This window comes from Thalia democratica, chromosome 3 (assembly GCF_965202585.1).
Source record: "Thalia democratica chromosome 3, ktThaDemo2.hap1.1, whole genome shotgun sequence".
NCBI classification, from domain to species: Eukaryota; Metazoa; Chordata; class Thaliacea; order Salpida; family Salpidae; genus Thalia; species Thalia democratica.
In genome coordinates this window covers 82,001,760-82,022,229 of record NC_139167.1, presented here as the reverse complement: position 1 = coordinate 82,022,229, position 20,470 = coordinate 82,001,760, and the positions used below count along the sequence as shown (strand labels likewise).

Below are 20,470 nucleotides of genomic sequence, written 5' to 3'. Positions count from 1 at the left end.
AGAATTACCTTCTTAATTTACTGATTCTGGACAGAAATAACTTAATAAAATATAAAAATATAATATATAAAATATAAAATAAAATAAAAAAACAATAATTTGTTTATACTAATCTTAAAAAAATAAAAACTTTAACTAACCTAAGCATTAATAAAATCTTTAAAACAACTTTTAATTAAAAAATATGGTTCTAAAATACAAAAAAAAAACTTTAATATGTTTATATTATTCTTTAAAAAATATTATATTATTGAGTTTTTCGGTTTGTCTTCTTTTTGCAAGCTATTTGTATTATTGTGTTATTTGTTCTCATTTAATTGATTCTAATCTTCTTGATAAAACTTCAGGAAATGATATTGTCATCACTTAATCAAAAATTTTACATTTTTATATATTTGTCAACAACAGAGATTTAATCTTTAAACATTCAACTCAGAGAGTCAATTTGATTTAAAACAAAAGTTAATTCTTCATTTGAGAATCAACTTCTTTAAAATTCATCATGTTATATAACTTATATCTGTATTTGCTCTTTTGAAACACTAAAAATGTAAACTTCAAAAAATGTTAAGTTTTTTTTGACTTACCACAAACATTTCAATAATACAAGATCCTCTCTCACACTTACTTTTTTTATTTTCTCACGACATTTAAACAAAATCTACAGCTTCCAAATTGATTTATTTACAATAGTTTGCTATTTAACAACAGGAAGCTATACTAACCTATTTGTATACAATTTAGATGTATTCAATTTTTTAAATATTTATGACACTAGAAGTGCTAGTAAGTACGTAAATTTTTAGAAATTATCTCTCAGAAGTGCAGAACTTAGTATAAACGAATACTTAAAGCTATTCAAACAAGGACTTAAAAGCTGAATAATCGGAAAAAAGCAAGTATTTTCGCACAATTGTTTACGTTTCTGTAGATTCGCAGAAACGTACCAAGCTACGTGCCTGCTGTGATGTGATAGTTATAAATTCTCATCACTATGATGTTATAGTTGTAACTTCTCATTACTGTGATGTGATACTTGTAACTCTTTGTTACTGTTATGTGATAGTTGTAACTTCTCATCACTGTGATGTGATAGTTGTAACTTCTCATCACTGTGATGTGATAGTTGTAAATTCTCATCACTGTGATGTGATAGTTGTAACTTCTCATTACTGTAATGTAATAGTTATAACTTCTCACCAATGTGAGGTTATAGTTGTAACTTCTCATTACTGTGATGTGATATGTTGTAACTCTTTATTACTGTTATGTGATAGTTTTAACTTCTCATCACTGTGATGTGATAGTTGTAATTAACATTACTGTGATATGACAGTTGTAACTTCTCACCACTGTGATAAAATAGTTGTAACTTCTCATCACTGTGATGTGATAGTTGTAACTTCTCATCACTGTGATGTGATAGTTGTAACTTCTCATCACTGTGATGTGATAGTTGTAACTTCTCATCACTGTGATGTGATCGTTTTAACTTCTCATTACTGTGATATGATTATATTTGTAGCTTCTTACTACTGTAGTGTGATAAATGTACTTATTTACTAAACTCTGTTTAGGTATTTGTAAAACCAACAAAATTTGCAATTAGACATGCAATAATGGTTGCTATAAATAAATTAAAAGTAGTTTTACATCAATAGAGTTTCGCCATAACTTTAAAATTTTATTTGATTCTTTTTTATTCTTAAGTCGAGAACCTTTGTTTTGATCTCTAAAGTAAAAAGTTAAAAAAGAAATAGTAAACGTCTGACATTTTAGAAAATAACACTTTTTTAGAAAAATTAGCCGATTCTTTTCTAGAGCTTTCAAAATTATGTTTTGCAGTAAACTCGTTTTTGTTGCTGCGATGTATTTAATATCTGTTCAAAATACTTTCATTACATATTGATTAAAAATTTTCAATGTACAGTCTTTGATCATATGCAACGTTTCTTTAGTTTTCATCTATACACAGTTGTATGTCTATTTTAAAACATGTCTAGCTAACAGCAAGTTTTACGATAATTAAAAATTGATATACCATATTTATATATAAATTAAAAATGTTGATACATAAAATCATAAAATGAACGTAATAATTTAGTTTTATTTTTTGTACAATTCTATTTATATAAAAAATAAATTAATTTTCGACCAAGTTTGTCAAACGGTTCAATAAAATTGCTGGTTTATTAAGAGCTCGCTCTAGAATTTTGATAAACACCTTTTGATATTCTAACCAGTCCATCACCTTTGTTTCAATTTTAGTGTCAAAATAAATATCAAGCCTATAAAATTCAATTATAAAACTCAACAGATATTTTTCCACTTTGTTTGATCTTGTATCGACGTTAATAGTTGACAGCTTACCATCTACGTGTTTTATATGTACAAATGTCGTGTTTAGAAACTTTTTACTAAACTTGATTAAAGTTAGTCATTTTTTAAAACTATTTTAGATAAAGAATAGAAATTTAAAACAGTATAAATCTTTAAACATGAAGAACTCACTTTAAAAATTGGTGAACTCTACATCTTTTTTTAGTCATTATACACCTTCTTTATTATGATTAATTAGATTATATTCTACCAGCATTATTGTAGAACAAATTTCTTTATCAGTATTTAAACTTCAACACAAATTACAACTAAACATAAAATAAGTATAAATATTAAGAATTTTGTAAACATAGTTCTTAAATAGTAACAAAAAGAATACACCATAAAAGCGTTATCACTCTGTTAAACGTGTTAAAAATAGTGTTGCAATGAAATTAGTTTTGTAAAAAAAAGTATATTTAAAATAAGCTGTAATTAAACGAATGCACTCTCTAAAAAGTCTAAAAACACAAAAACGTAAGATAAATTTCAAAATAACTCAAATCAAAGTATATGAAATTCTTACATTGCTAAAAATCTAAGCAACATCTAAAAAAATATATAACAAAAGCTTTTGTCTTTGTCCGAATGCGATAAAGTTCTTGAATGTTTTAGTTGTTGTCTTGTTTAATGATTATATAATAAGTCATGACTTCGTGAACGAATAAGATTATGTTGCTTCAATTTTTTTTTCATTCAATAAGGGTGAAACTTAAACTTGAATTTCTTGATGTTAAATTAATAATTGAAGGTTATTAACTTAGTTTCATAAGTTTTGCAAAATTTATAAACAAGAACAGCTTGACTGCATCTTTAATACGGCAAAATTGCGTAGTATTGATTAGCTCAACCTGGGATGGTAAAAGGCATTGCTTTATTTACTCAAGCGCGAAATCCCTTACATAAATCAAACAAAAGTTTTTACGCTTCATTACTCAATTGGCATGACAACTATAAGCATTTTACCATCCCTGAGCTCAACACATATAAAAACAAACAAACGTTTGACATAGCAATATTAGCATTCTTGTAACTTTGATGTACAGCAAAAGTTAACATCATGTTCTTTTACAAAACTAAACGATAGTCCATAGAACTTATAACTCTTTCTTATTTTCTTTATTTTTTTTACTTTTGTTTGATTCTAAACTCAAAGTAAAATAAGTGTTTAGAACTACAACAATGTGTTATTCACAAACAAACTAAATACATTAACCAATAGTTTTGTAATATTTCTTGCTTTTCTATCAATGTTAGTGTCGAGTATTTTTCTAAACTTTGTTGTTCAAAACGAATTATTAGTTAATTCCTTGCTCAATAAAAATAAAGTGTACAACAGATTTGTCAAACGAATCGTTTACGATTCGTTTTTTACGGTATATGAATATCTCTCGTAGGGGAATACCCTATTTTTAAAAATATATGAATGACATTTGCTTGGATACAAAATCAAACAATTAATAAAATAAGAAGGAGATAATGGATCAAAACAACCATGTAAGTTTTTCATTTATGAGGTTTTTGTAGATAAATAAAAAATGGTATATTAATCTTTACTAAAGAATTGAACAGAACACTTTAATTTTAGAAAATACTTTAAATAAATGGTGTTGTGTAGTTTAAGTCTAATGTGAATTGGTGGTTTTATTTGAGCAATTTAAATTAAATTAATATTTTTTTTTTGTTTTGTCTTTTAATTTTCAATTTTACTTTCTGTCCAAATTAAAAATTTGAAAATTTGGTTGTAATTCGCATGAAATCATATTTATTTTGTACAATTTTTACTGCTCTTTACAATTCAGTAAATTGAGCAATCTTTTTAGTTAAAACAATTAACTATATGTGATTGTTATTAAAAACAAAAGTATTCTTATAGTTCTTTAAATTATTATTTTATTTTTACTCTAAGTTTATGATTGTTTTTAAATATACTTATAACACCAAATAATTTTTAAAATATTTTGTTACTTTTTGTTTAACTTAGTTATGTATTTGGTATTTTTGTATATATGTTTAAAAGAAGGAATAGGGTTTTAATCTATTTTTAATGAATATAATATGATTTAAGTAGTTTATTAAATATCTTATAAAGTTCTACTTTTTCATATAGTTTTGAAATTACCACATGTTTAAGAAAGCTAAAAAAATGGTAGTTGGATTAATTTGCAAATACATAAATAAAGGGGTGAAGGGGAGTTAAACATATTTTGTTGATGTTAGATAAAGCTTTTGTTTATTGAAATAGATCTATTATAGTTGTAGAGATTTTGAATCTTAAACTCAAAGAGAACTATAGAAACTAATTTTATAATCTCTAATTTTATAGAAACTAAAATGTCAAATAATGATATCACTGAAAACCTGTCTTCATTCATTTTTTAAAGCTTGTTACAGTTACATAATTTTTTAAAAAAAGATTCTTGTATGTTTAAAGCAATTTTAAATGAATTTTTCTTCTAATAAATTAAATAATATTTAAATAAATATAATTTTATGATAGACCTTTCAAATAAATCTTTAATAAAACTCCTATAATATTTGTCTTGACTAGGTAAAGAATGCATAAAAGTTAAAGGAACATATAGGTTTAAGTGAAAACTATACTTTATAGCAACCTATTTTACTTGAATTTGACCAATCAAATCTCAAAATTATTTTTATTTTCTAAAAAAGTTTGACTATGGTCAACTTTCTGCAAAATTTAAACTGTACAAGTAAAGATCAAATTTTAAAAAAAAGTCTGACCCCCCTACTCCATATGGCTTTATAAATTAGTTCAATGAATGTTCTGATAGTTTTAATTAGAGTTATTATTTATTATGTACTGATTTGAAAAAATAAAATGAAATACTTAGTATATTATTTGCTATTTTTTTATAGTTAAGAGATTACATAACTTTTTTTAAATTTTTGGCTGAGTTAAAGTACTAAATATTAAATATGATATAAACAATTTTCATCTTGAAATAATATAACTTAGACTTTTTAAAAATCAAATTTTATTTACTAGCAAGCTTTGGAAGAATTAAACAAATTTGTTTTGTGTTTTAGACTCTATTGTTTTTAATAAAGTTGTAATCATTATACTTTCTGTATATAACATATTCTAACAATACTTAAATCTTTTATAGGTACCTTTAGTAGAAATAATTGTTGATGATTATCAACCAAAAAAGCAAGTCTATAAAAAATATCTGAAATCTTGGGAAACTGTGTTTGAGTTGAAAGGTAATTTTTTTTTTCTATCAACTTTTTGTAATTATTTTTTTTTTCATAATGTTTATCTATATTTAAAATAAAGTAAGAAAGTTTAACACTTATGTTGTTATGTTAATTATTTGCAAAAGTTTGTTATATCAAAATACTAATACATTATTACCAACATAAGGTGACTAAATTTCAAATTTATACCCTTCTACATTTCAAAATTCCAATTAGACTTGTTAAAATATGTTTTACATATATTATCAGTGGATAGTATGTAAACTTATTTAATACTTATCTAGGTTGATTTGTTATAAAAATTATAAAATGCTTTGTTTTAAGTCAGTAAGAAGTACATTATTTTTGTAAAAAATTTTCTAGACTACAAACACATATAAGTTAAGTTATTAATTTTTGTAGATTGGATTGCTCCAAGCCAAAATGGTACCAAGGCCTATTGCAAATGATGCAAATTTGAGATGATGGCCAAGAAAAGTGTACTTATGAAGCACAGTAAATCTTTTAAACACGAACGTGCAAAAATTAATCAAAACTTACCAAACCAATCAAACACAATACATAGTGTGGCTACTAACTTTAATCAAAGTTTTAAAGTAGGAAAGCATGAAGCAGAAGTTAGGCTTGCCTTGCAACAAGCTGTACATGGCAATATTATTATAAAAACGTTTTACTTTTTTTTTATCAACATCATACTCAACAATTGTTTAAGCAAAACTCATTAATTAATTTCGTTTAAATTTTTAGTTTCTGCTAATAAGTTATTTTTTAAATTGTGTTTCAATTGTTTTTTTTAATATTTTAAATTATAAATTATTTTGTAAATTTAATTATGATGAATTGCAGTTTTCTTTACTTTGGAAAGTCTTGTGCTTTGTAAAATGTTTATTAAACTACAATTGTTAAGATGAAAATGTACATTTTAACTATTTTTAGTTCAAATTTAATACTTTAAATTGAAAATATTTTCAGTTAATAAGAACGTTTTACTTTTTTTTTTTATCAAAATTACACAGAAAAATTGTTTAAGTAAAATTCATTAAGTAATTTCGTTTACATTTTCAGTTTTTACTAATGAGGTTTTTATTTTTTTTACTGTTTTGTTTCAATAATAAGAAAAAAAAATTGTAAGTGTAAATATGATGGATTTCGATTTTCTTTCAATGGAAAAATTTTGTACTTTGTAACTAATTATTAAGCTTAAATAAATAAGATGAAAAAAATATATTTTTTAATTTTATAGATATAATAATTTTTAAATTCTAAACATTAATCCCTTATATGTTAGTTTGTAAAAGAATAGTTTTTATTTGGTTTAACAGTTTGTTTATGACTAAAATTTAAATGACAATGACACAATGTTTATTTATTCTTGATAAAAAAAATAACTGTTCAGAATTTATTCTTTCAAGACTTTATTTTACAAACTAAGTTTCGGTCAATTACCTCGTCTGTGCTTCAAAATCTAAAAATCGAAGTTTCTAAATATCATAACATATAATAAGATTAACTGTTTTGTAGAAATATTGAATTTCCTTCTAAACCTTCTAAGCTTATCTTACATAATAATAAAAAAAATTAAGGTTGGTTTACAATTTTAACAATCGCGCTTAGTAGAATATAAGGCTTTATAAGTTAGTAAATTCTGTATATAATTGAACTAGTTATTTTTCAATTTAACCAAGCATCTTAAAAATAACATGTTAAATTACCATAAAAAGTTACATTTTTCTATTTCATAGAAATATTTCTTTTACATATTTTGTATTATTTTTCAGTACGTTTTATTATTTAAATTAATCAATTTTTTTTCTTATAACAGCAATCATATATAACAAAAGAAAAATATTCAATATACGAAAAGTTATTTAAACGTTTTAAAAACTATTGAGAATAAGGAAAAATATAGTTGAAAAATACATAAAACAACATTGCTACCTTCTTCTTAAGCTTATTCTCTCACTTTTTAAACTTCTTTTTTCTTTTTTTTTACTACAGCGCTTGCATGGCAACGCTCTCGTTCAAACAGCTTTAATTAAGTTAAAAACAACTTATGACAAGTCTGATTTAGACTACGTTTTTGGGGTTATTTTTACAATATTTTTTTATTATAAAAGAAAAAAAGTACATGGTTTAAAACATTGCTATCTTGACTTTAATTAAAGCTTACATTTTTGCTTTTTTCCACTTATTCAAGAAGTTTGCTAGCAACTTAAAACTTTACAAGTTTCTAAACTCAATGAGAAGTTAATGTCTTGGAAAAAACGTTAAAAGGTATCCAAATGGTATGCAATAACTAAAAGTTTTCTCATACACCAGGTCCTAGGATCAAATGTTTTTGAGTCTTTTTTTTTCGTTTAATAAACAATAATAGTTCTGAATACTTTTAACAAAATACTATTCTGTGAATGTAAAATTCCATAAATTAGAAGTATATTATTTTCATCGCTTTTGCAAATTAACATAGTTTCATGACACAAACTGTTAAAACGTTTGCTGGAACAACATTATAAATGTCAAAATATTTATCTACAAGCACAATTAAATATTGAAAATTTTATTTTTCATCTAATTCAAAATAAAGTTATAAAATACTAATTTAATAACTTAACTTTTAACGTTAAAAATAATAATTTGTTTTGTTGTTAAAGTTTTGCAAAAACAAAAAAATATCACGATTATCTTAGACACTTGATAATCTGCTGGTTTTATATTGAAAGGTTGTTTGTTTACCTTATAACAAATCTGTATCGGTAAACAAATCAGTTGTTTGAAAGTGCTATTAATTATCACGCTATACAAAATATTAAAACATTTATTTTAAACTTTTAAGTGTATACGATTAAATTAAAGCTTTTATTTAAAATTTGATATTTTTTGTCTTTAGCAAATTAGTTATGTGATGAATGATCTAAAATTGGTTTTTTTAAAAAACTCTATCCTTGAAAAACTCTTAAATGTTTAAAGATTATGATTATATTATTCAAAGTATGTCAGAAAAATATAAAACGGTCAATCATCTTTACACCAACAGTTAAAACAAAATATCTAAAAACGTTTTGTAAAAATTTAAATATACTGCTTTTGTAGTGTTAGAAATACAATATGCATATTTGTTTTAAACAATATTGAAAAAGTAAATTGTTGTGTGACTGTTTGAGTATATAAAACTTTAAGTAAAATAACTATTCTAGTATTCGAACTTATAAAAAAAATGTTTTATTTTCGAAGCAATGAAAGGGTAGATAAAATTATTCTGTTACTAAATTTTTGGGAAATAGGCGATTTAAGTTTTTGACTAATCTCATTAAAAACCATAAAGTTAGTCTTGTTTATGAGGCTCACATAAAAATTTTAACACTACCTATTAATAAAATTTAATGAGATGATTTGTTATTTAACTAAAATTAGTAACAACTTTAAAATTAAGTTCGTAATCATATAAGTTTTCATACAAGCTTTTAATATATACAGTACTTGATTATAAGTATTTGATTTATGTTTTAGTTAGTAACTGTGTTCGTTGTTAATCTAAAATTTGATTTTGAATGCCTAAAACTAAACTACTAATCAATACTTACAACAAAGCATTTTTTAGATAAGCATTTCGTAAGTTTTATTTGCAGTTTCAAGCCAAAAATTTCTTGGTTAAACTTAAGTGATTTTAACTTTAAAATATAAAAAATACTTGTGCTATAATTAGAGCAAAAAAAAGTAGTTATTAACATAGATGAATTATACTTAATTTACTTGTTCGAAATAAATAAAAAAGTAATTACAATAGTAATGAAAACTAAAATTATATCTTAAAATACTTTGAATATTTTACACTTATTAAAGTACTCCCATTAAAGTTTTATAGAAGCTTAGTAAATTTTTAAATTTAAGTATAAACGCAACGTTATGTTCAGTTTGTTTTTTATTATATATTTAGTATACAATATACAAATAAACAAAAATACGAATTCAAATTAACTGCTCTAAATAATTTAATTAAAATTTTTACTCATAAAATAAGCAATTATTTAATCAGCACAAATAGTTATAAAGCATAAAGAATACAAACAATCAAAAATTTATAAAATGTAAACAAAGCTTCTATGATTAGTAAAAGAAAAAAAAAAACAGTAAAATAGTTTATAGTTATGGAATGTGTAAAGTTTAAAAAGGTTTCAGTTTTTCTTATTTTTTGTCTAGTAGCAGTGAATTTTGTAATTTTTTGATTATTTTTTTTAGCATTTCTAAACTGTTCTTTCATTTAACATTTTCATAATAAACTACTTAAAAAAAATTTAACAAAAAATAAATTATACCGTTGAAGAAATTTTGTAAAAAAAATAAAACAATTAAATATTTACAGTAAAGTTATATTTTCACTCATCCCTTCTTTACACATATTTTTTTGAAATATTTAAAGTATAGTAAACTACTTAGACTAAATACCTTTAAAATTAAATACATAAATCAATATCGAAATATCCATCAAATTAAAGTTGTGATATATAGTATTTGATGTGTTTAAAAAGCAGCAGGTTCTGTTGCCAGTAGTAACTGGACTCTGACTCCAGATCACTCCCAATGTTCAATGATCCGTGAAGTGATCGGGGTAAGTATTGGAGGGTCGTGTTCACTCCTAAACTGCGCAATTTTTCCACAACGATGAACTGCATATAATGAATTTATAGTACCTTTAAGAAAACTAAAATTTTGTCAGACAAATTCAATCTTTTTAGCTAATGAAAACGAAAAAAACTAAATACTTTGAATTTTGTATATCTCTTTTTAACTTTGATGTTTTTTAAAGACATAACAAAATATTAAAGTTTTAATTTTCGTTTACATATTTATTTATTACAATAAAATAGTTCACCCCGTCGTCTCGGAGCTGGTCGTATCCACAAACAAGGACGTGTGTCCTCGGAAGTTTCGACAAATTTTCATCAGTTTCCATCAAAGGACACATTCTCGGATCCAACACAAGTTTGCTCACTTTTGATTGAAATGATTTGATCTCTGCTGATTCGGACTTAACTGGCTTCTTTGCTTTGTTTGCACTTTGAATACAACACTTTTAGAAATTAGCATACAAAAAAAAACATTACAATGGAAAAATTTAGTAGGATTAGTATTAAATAATTAAAAGTAATAATAAGCTTAAATGCTGTTTAGAAAGGTAATAAGTTTTTGTTAGTTTATATACTTTTTTATGCCTATAAGTTTAAGTGCTTATTTTCTTAAACAAAAGCTAAAATTATATCTTGAACGTTCTTAATCAAAGTCATTAAATAGTATTTTTTAACACATTATTTAGCTATTTATTACAATAGAAACAATAATAAAGTTTTAAAAGTTATCAAAACGGTTGTTAGCTACAAAAAAACATGATCACTTTTTCTGTTAGCTTCTCAACATTGACAAACATTTAGGTTAATAATTTAAACTAGCTGCTAAAAAATAATTATTTAATTATAAGATAATCAAGTTAGTTTAAACAAATTGGAACTTAATTAAATTACTAGTTAGTTAGCACGTTTTGTTTCACATCCTAAAAACTTCTTACTTCTTTTCAAGGTAATGATTTTTAACCCATTTGAACTTATCGGCAATATCTTTGTTCGTATCATCAATATGTCTATTTTCATCGAGTAAATCCCTTAGATGGGCCTCACTTTCTAACCTACAAAAATAATTTCAAAAATTCTTTAACTTAACATAATTTCTAATTTTATATACAGTGTTATGTATTTTCAGTATATATTAGGCCGCAAGATCTTTATCTGAAAAATTTAAGTAATGTGGTAAACGAGTTATAAAAAACCAAAAAAATAGATATAATAAAATTTCATCTATAATACGAAGCCAACTTAGTTTTGATAAATTATTGCATTTTTAACAAACAAACTAAATACTTATGAACTTTATTAGCATTCACAACCAACAAGCAACATGTACTTAAATATATATATATTTTTCTTTTTTTATTAAATTTACACTGGTCAACTCTTTACAGGTTTTAAGTTATAATAACTCTATCAGTACAAAATGATTATAGTATTGATATTTATCAGTTGGTGGTTATTCTATAATAATATAATTTTTTAGAAAAAAATAACAAATATTATAGTTATAATAATGATGTTCAATTGAAAAGTAAAAGCAAGTTGATTTTTAAAGTGTTAAATTAAAATAAAAGTCTATATGATTTGTACTATTTTTAAATTATGATATGTAATTTCAAATTGTGCGAAGTAATAAACGCTATATGTGTTAAAATGACAGGGTTAAATTTAAAAGTACTTTAAAGAAGTATGTTTAAAAACGAAGCTATTAGTATAAAATAAAATTACATAAGAAGAATGTTGATAAAAAAAAGCTTCTGAACATAATGAGTACATATAAGTACAGTTGAAATGGTCACACAGTCATACTATTGATGACGTCACAAATAAGTCAACTTGAAAATTATATAGAAATTGATTGGATTTTAGAGCTGTAAAAACTAACTAATAATAAAAATACAAAACCTTAGGAAAATTAAAACGGTCTGTATAACATGACTACAAAAAAAAACTTTAAAGCGATTAGAACAATATCACATCTTTGATGACGTCACAAAACTGCTACTAACCCCCAGTATGACATCACGAAGCTGTAGAGAAGCCAGGTGGGCATCAAAGGGTTTCCGTCAATACCTCGCATCTGTATGCTGTCCAGATCAAAGTTGACCATTTGAACTGAAGGGTAAATGAGGACTTGCATCACTGGTGGTGTGATAGAAAGTTCGTTGTTCTTCAATAAAGTGTTTGTAATAGACATGGCCAAGTTTCCTCCTTATATGTATTACATTTACAATTCATGCAGTTCTTTTTTTTTTTGTTTAAAGTTACATTTTCTCATACTGTCAAGATTAAATAAAATAATAATTTCTATGCTTTAAACTGAAACATTAAAATAATTAATTTATCAATTATTAAAAAAATCAGCTGAACTTAGAATAGTTTATTTATAAGACTTTTATATTTTTATTTTAAAATAATACAAATTAAGAAGTATTTATTTTTTAATAAACTCATTACAACGTACACAGTTTACCTAACAATGTAAAGTTTTATTTTTATCTAACTAACATACCTGCACTATCTCCCGCTAACACGACTTTGTTTACGTCACAATTATATTCTTTTTCGCACGATGATAGAAATTCGATAGTTGATTTTAAACAATCTTCGTATGGAATTGGAAACGGATACTCTGGTGATAATCTGTAGCTATAAATGGAGAAAAAAGTTTAATGTTTCTAGCTTTAATTTTTCTTGTCACTTAACAAGCACTACTAGCTAAATTTTTATATAAAATAAAACTTTTATGAATTTTCTTTTTTAAATAAACTATGCTGTTTCTTCTCAATTTGCTATTAACAGACAAACAATGTATCTCTGTCAACTTCATCAAGTTTTAAATCAAATAAATTGTGTAACAAATTCGTTAATGTTCATTAAACATGATTTAAACTTACAAATTGTGAAAACTTTTTTAAACAAGTAATGTTCTCAAAAAAGGATAGTTCATAAAACTATAGTGATTCATACTTTCAAGTCAAAAAACAAAAGATTTTGCAAATAAATTGTCTATGATTCTAACAATATGAAAAATTAAGAAAAATTAAACAGTAAAGATATTCTTTTTCAAACTTACTCAGGTGACATCACAATTGAATTGGTGTGAATTGCCATATGCGCCAAAACTTTTTTGTAAGATTCTGATAATAATAAATAAACTAATGTTATTCAGTTTTGACAAAAATAAATTAACAAAACTAGATTTTAATGTTATGTTTCATTTATCAGTTTGTAAATTAAATAGATACTGTACAAGACTTGTCAAAAGCAACATGATATGTAAATTTATAAATGTATTAACTAGTATTTATAATTTTAATAAAATCAAACCAATGCTTCCAATAGTCCAGCCACCTCCGTGGTAATAAACAATTGTCGGTAGCTTTTCATTATTTTCTGTTGTAAAAAAATATTTATAGTTGTCAAAGGGTTTATGCTTGCTAAGCATTCAATCAACTTAAAAATTAGGTACCTTATCTGTCGTTTTAAATAAAACAAAATGGTGCTTCAGTATTCAAAAAATTAGTAGCAAAATACTTCTAACCAGTAACACACATTTTCATCTAAGCAGTTTAAACTGTAATTGTTTAAGATTTGTTGTTAAACAAAATCCTAAATAAATCAATATATAAATTAGAAAAAGACTAGTTAAACACTTAACATTAAAAATTCAATAAAATTTATTCTTATATAAACTTTTTAATATAAAATTTTTGTTGTCAAACTTACTTTTAGGCCTGACAACAATGGACGGAACCTCAGCAAAACTAGTATATTGTATTTGCACATCCGGGCTTATATTCTGCGGCAATAACAACTGAATTTTTGCGAAGAAGTAAAACGGAATCCACCTTTGCAACCCTACTTTTTGAAACAATTCTCCCTTTAATATTTTTAGCATACATAAAAAAAGTAAATAACTGTTTACTTTACTGTTGATTATATTTTTACAAAATTTTCAGTTAAACAAGAAAAAAAATCAACAAAAAACAAGAGTTAAAAATGCTTTTTTTTTTCTTAGAACTTTAAAGTTTAAGACTTTTAAAATCTATACTTTTGCTATGAAAAATATTAAAGAACCTTTAAAAAAAATCCAAAGTAGACCTTAACAAAACAAAAAACTGTATATACTTTTCTACATATGACTGACTTAAAATATATTTTTCATATGAAAAGCTTGTGAAAAAACTCAAAATATAGCACAAAGCAATAGGTAGAATTAATATATACTGTTATCAATTAAAAAAAATTAAGCATACATCAAGTATTTGTTGCAATATTTTTTGTTTACAATTGATGTACACCAGGGAAATATATTGCTCGCAAGCCGCATCATTTAGAAACAGTTCTAATTTAAAAAGTTATTATTCTTATTTGAAAAGCAGTTATCTTTAAAAAATGTAGTTATCAATAAAAAAAATAGTAATTAAAGCCAAATTCAGATAAAATAAGTAGTTATAGGACATTAACAAGTGTTAAATTTTAAAACAACAGCTTAAGTATAGTTTTTTGCCACGGAAAATGTTTATTTATAGTAATTTGAAATAAAAATAAATTATATTTTTTTCTGAAAAACAAATCACACGCACGAGATTTTAAAACTGTTGGGTGTTTTAAAATTGTCCGACTCCTAAAAAGGGTACTTATAGCTTAGAAAAAAAATAATCATTATAAACTACACAAAACTGTTAAATAATTTTTGAAAATTTAAATCCATGTAAAACTATCTCAGTAGTAATCAAAGTTGAACTAAACAAATAAAAGCACAAAGCTTACATAAATTACACAATTAAATATGTATTTATTTATGTTTTGTGTCAGTTTCAAAGCACAACAGAAAACCAATTAAATTTTGTGATTTAAACGTTAAAGAACAATTGATAATTTTTTCATTCGAAACATGCTAGAGTAATTCATCGTTGTTTATCATTTAAATTAAGACTTTAACATAATGTTAAGAATTTTTTATTTAGTTTCACGTTTTTGTGATAGAAAACATAAGATAACTGTGTGTATAAAAACAAAAATGTTTTAAACGCGAAATAAAGCTCATTTAAATGAGTGAACCAAATGCATACTGAACACTTTAATGACTGTAAAATCAAAAGCCAAACTTACAACCAATCCAGTTGCGTGAATGATGTCAGTAAATATTTGCGAAGCCACGTAATCCTCGCAATCATCTGGTACAGGGTGATGTATCTTGTACACTAACAACGCGAGTACGACTACTCCAAACGAAATTAACTTTTTAACCATTGTTGTTACAAAAAACCTGCATTTAAAAGTTGATGAAAACCTTGCTTTATTTCACTTAGTAAAGTGTTTGTTTTATGAAAAAACAAACAGTTTAAGTTGTATAAGAAAAATAACTAAACTTTTAAAACCAAGAGCTTGATAAACTATCGTATAAAAAACTTATTATTCTAAGTTGATGTAAAAGTTGAATAATTAATTGACATAAAAGTAAGTGAAATGTTAATTAATTAAAAAAACTTACTGTAGTTCTAAAAAAAATTAAAACTTGTTTGAATACAATTCAACATAAGTAAAACAGTGAAGTTCTGCATAAACTTTTTGAACAAAACCTAAAAATAATAAATAGTTAAATCAACTGAAATATAACAAAAGCTGTGCTACAAATGCAGCTAATAAAAGTTTTCAGGCAATGAATGATAAACTAGAAAAAATGTTTGCTTTCCAAGCAAAATAAATAAAGCGTAAAGTAAACAAAACTGTACTTACTGAATGTTAATATTCATACTTTTTTGCTTTGTTAATCAAAAACCAATACTCGGTAAAAATCACTTTTTTATGTTTATAAAAGTTTTGTTTTTAATAATAAAACTGTTATTTATTAATAGTATGTTTTTATGACAAATTTAACTACTAAAATGAAACGAGTATTTTTCATCATTTAGGTCTAAAGTAGCGATACAGTATAATAAACAAAAGATTTCGACCTACAAAAAAAGTAAACTTACAAAGCACCATGAAAAAACTTATACTTAAAGTTTTTTTTTTTAAATAAACCATATTGTTTATCTCTCTCAAAGTAAACAAAAACAAAACTCAATACTTTTTTTCAACAAATACTGCAGGAACAAAAAATAAAAAAGTATTGGATGAAATTAGAAATTTGTCTACTTTGTTTTTGCTGATTTAATAAAGTTTGTCAGTTTTAGTTAACGTAACTCGAGTTTAAGTTACTTCACAGTAAAAATAATCTATTAACAAAATCAAAAAAACAAACACGCAACTCTTAAATTAAGCTTTGATCAGAGAGTGGTGTAAAATTTTAGAAACTGATAGTATAAATCAATAACAGTAGCTATAGCATTAACAAACTAATATGTTATTCAATAATCGATGCTAATAACTTCGATTTACTTGTTACGATTGCTGCGTCATTTTATGCTTGAATTGCAGCATTTTAGTCGTTTTCAACACTTCACATACAATTTTTCACTTTATTTAAGTTTTTGATAGTTTCGTTCTTTGTAAATGCCACGCCGTAATAAATTATAAAACCGAAGGTAAATATTAGCTTTTCATAAAAGTATGTAGATATGTAAAAGCTTTGGTCGGGTGTATATACTAAATTAGAAACAATTTTCAAGATCTAAATTATTTCTTTAATAAACTATAGCAATACGTTTTTTATTCATAACAAAGAATTATTAAGATAAAGTATATTGCCTAAAGAAGTTTTAATCATTTTAGCAAATGTGTTGAAAATCTTAAAATCAGTAACCATTTTAATTAGACTAATTTATTTATTTGAAGTTTGATAAACAACCTACTAAATTTTAACTTTAAACGTCGTTTCTAAATTTAGATTTGCAAAAGTATGCGTGAAGTTTTAACTATAACTAAACCTCAGTAGTTTTTATTAAAAGTAACAGTAAATTTAGAGCTTAAACAAAAATTTAAGACGTTAATTTATTAATACGATAAATTTGAAATAAAATTTAAAAATGTGCGATAAAGTTAATACTAAAAATCGTTAATGCTTTATGTCAATGTTTATAAATACTAACAATAATCTGTGATACTGCATGCAAATTACATACACTAAATCTACTAACACTATTAAGAAAAAAAAAATAAAACAAATTGAATGTTAAAACAAACTAAACCTAAAACCCAAAGCTATTAAATCTATCCCAAGTATAAGTGAGTAATGTAGATACATAGTTTATTTTTTAGTCACAGGTATATGTAGCTGACAGAGAACGCAATATTATTTTGCGCTTTTCTTATGAATAGTATAAATATTTTGTTATACTATAGAGTATGTTAAAAATATTTACATTTTGAATCAATAAAAAAAAACTTGTAACTGATTAAATTTCAAACAACTATGTATTAAGTTATCATTAAACTGTATTAAGTATTTAAGTGAAATGTACTTCATATCTCTAAAACAATATAAAAATATTTTCATCTAAATGAAATCAATATTTTTTTAATTGATTATCCGGGGTACCTTTTTTTACCGCATTTAGTAACTTTTTTTTATAGTACCCAATTGGTTTCAAGTAGAAGACGTGGTTATAAGGAGCGACGTGTGAGGTTAAACGCTACACTTATGTTTCACATATGAACAAGATTCATAGTACATTATTAAACACAAAATTCAGTTAATTTTTGTTAGTTTTTTTTTTCTTTCATTTTTCTTTTCGTTTAATTGATTGTTCAATACTAAAGATCTAAATATTTAAATGATAAAAAAAACTATGTGTAAGAAACTTTATAAGCATGTGGTGTACGACTCGATAACCGAAAGGTTCCTTTGTAAACCAGGTCCTTTAACCGAACTCTTGAGCGCTTTTTTATCGTTCAGTAAACAAAAATAGTCAAAAACAAAATAAAGAAAATATTTTTCAAACAGTTTTTGTTTTTTGCTTTTTTGTTAAATCAATTTGACAAACTTGTTTATATTTCAAATTATTTCACTCGGCCGTTGAATACTCGGTGAGTTAGAGGGTCAAGTCAGACTATTTTTTTAATGATTTGATGTTTTAGAAAATGCAATTATTATTTACACAATTTTCTAACGATTTCATAAACTAAATGCTGGTAATAAGTAAAATTTGATTGTTTAAAAGTAGTTTATAACGATTAGAAAAAAAATAAGAACTTTAAAACTAGGTTAAACAAATCCAAAAAGCAACAAACTTTATTTTAAAGCAAGGTATTTTCATAACAACTTTCAAAAATAAAACTAAAAACAGTTTAGACTTTAGTACAAACTACAAGTTTTGCTTAAAAATTATAAAAAACAAACTCAATTGTATTAACAACATGTTTTTTGTTTCAAACGGATGTAACGTTAAAATTAGCAACATTGTCCAAATGTATTCGTTATATTTAGATTGTTCTGCTTTGGTTATAATTAAGTTCTGCTATTAGTTTCTCCACACACACTTTAATTTGTGAGAACAGAATACAAAGAATTGCTTATGAAAATAAGCGTAAAAGTTTACCAGTTTTGTTATTTCCGTTATTTTACAAGTCAAAACGTACAGGAAGCAGTTCTTGTTTTATTTTTAAACTTTTCCTGCTTGAGCCCATATATAAAATGGTTGTCAAAAACAGAACCACACTCACAAAATCGTCGTTTAACTACCGTGTAACAATTTTGAACACATTTAAAAGATGTTTACGCGTTTAGTTACAAAAATTTCTGTTTTAGCCATGCTCGCTTGCGCCTGCAAAGCCAAAATTGAAACGTTCAACGAAGCGATAAAGTACGGTGTCGACGGAGAAACGAGAAAAGCTTTTGAAAGTTGCTGGCTCGACCACGAAACAGTCTACAAAGACGTGGTCGCGTCAGGAAGGGATCTGGTGTTCAAGTGTTCAGGCCTGAGCCAGCAAACCGTCACTTATCGGCAATGCGATCAGAAGTGCAGCATGCCCAAAAAGTGCGCGAACAACAAACGCTATGTGAACAAACCGGAACGAAGAGTGGTGAAAATTGTGCGGCTGCTCGACAAGAAAGTTTTCAATGCTATATTACCGTTTCGCTGTGAATGTAAAAATTTTAAAAGTTTTAGTAGAAAACCGTTAGATCGAAAACGGAAAAGCAGAGTAGTAATAAAGAGAAAATATTAATTTATTTAACAGCATTTTTTTTATTTGAATAAGCTACCTTTGGTACTTTTATCTCGCTTTTATAAACAAATACAAACTCAATTATCACAGTTATAGCTATGGCATATAAATCTAGTTCTTAATTTTTTGTTATAGTTGTTTTTATATATCATTTTCTTAAAAATTGTTTGTTTTATGAAAAAAAAATTCAAAGTTTTTGTTAAATTTATTTTGTATTTACTAAGTTTAAATATTTACAATTTTGAATGTCATCATTGCTGTATTTTTTGTAAGAAAATTATATCTTTATTAAATAAGCCATGTTTTACTTTTTATTGTTTTTTTGAAGCCTAAAGAGCTTTATTTCAGCGAAACACTGTTACCGTAATAAATTTATGCAAAATTTTGTTTTTTTAATCATAATAAAAACACAATATATCTTAAACCTGTGTTTAGTTATTTTTTCGTGATTGTAAACAAAGTAGTTTTTAAATAAAATTTACCAGTTTGTATACTTTTTGTAAAGACAAGATATTAATACTAAAATGAAGAACAAATATAGAAAAATTTTACAACAATTTTTTTTTAATTAAAAATATTTTTACTCGAAATACTTAAAAGCAATTAAAGGCTACAGATGAATGAACATTAGAATGAAGCTTCTACGTAAGTAGTTGTTAAAAAAATATTGTATGATCTCTTTTTTTTTCTTAGTGGACATTCTTAAATGCTTTGTTTCAAAATTATTTTAATGATTGGTTTGCATTTGTTAATCAATATGTCTGTAAAATAAAGATATCTGTATTTTAGCATTTTTTGAGCACATAACTGTTTATGCAATAATACTTTGCAAGTGTTCCTTTCATTAAAACTACAAAAAACAACTGTTTTTTACAAACAAATATAAAATAAGGTGTTTTTTTCTTTCTAAACTTCACTGTTATATTTCAAAACCCAAATATGTTTCATAGCAACTTGATAATTAACTCACCACAAAGTAAAAAAATAAAATAAAAGACTTTGCTTAACAGAAAATTTGTGTAGCAAAAATTCAGTTAAAAAAGAAAATCATTGTGACAAATAGTTTTACTTTTTTTTTAAGGTCTATTCATCAGTTTAAGTATACAATTTGCTTTTAGCTTAGTTTATAAAAT

The 20,470-nt window shown here is 24.6% G+C and overlaps 1 protein-coding gene across 1 annotated transcript; it reads right to left on the bottom strand.

Annotated features, from left to right (window-relative positions):
- Positions 1-10,088: 10,088 nt before the first annotated feature.
- Positions 10,089-15,479, bottom strand: LOC145832613 (arylacetamide deacetylase-like). Its single transcript, XM_082939916.1, has 9 exons — positions 15,339-15,479; positions 13,950-14,022; positions 13,551-13,616; positions 13,297-13,360; positions 12,733-12,869; positions 12,230-12,431; positions 11,162-11,278; positions 10,472-10,655; positions 10,089-10,265 (listed from the first exon to the last, which is right to left on the bottom strand). Exons 1-9 carry the CDS (start codon positions 15,477-15,479, stop codon positions 10,089-10,091), a joined length of 1,161 nt encoding a protein of 386 aa, XP_082796042.1.
- Between the last annotated feature and the right edge of the window lie 4,991 nt (positions 15,480-20,470).

What these genes read in the sequence shown, in the direction of transcription:
- LOC145832613 (XM_082939916.1), bottom strand. Translation starts at nt 15,479, where the DNA reads ATGGTTAAAAAGTTAATTTCGTTTGGAGTAGTCGTACTCGCGTTGTTA. An exon ending in TCAATTGTGATGTCACCTGA is followed by an intron (nt 12,870 to 13,296) that starts GTAAGTTTGAAA and finishes CTCCATTTATAG; the next exon opens with CTACAGATTATCACCAGAGT. An exon ending in TTCGTGATGTCATACTGGGG is followed by an intron (nt 11,279 to 12,229) that starts GTTAGTAGCAGT and finishes TTATTTTTGTAG; the next exon opens with GTTAGAAAGTGAGGCCCATC.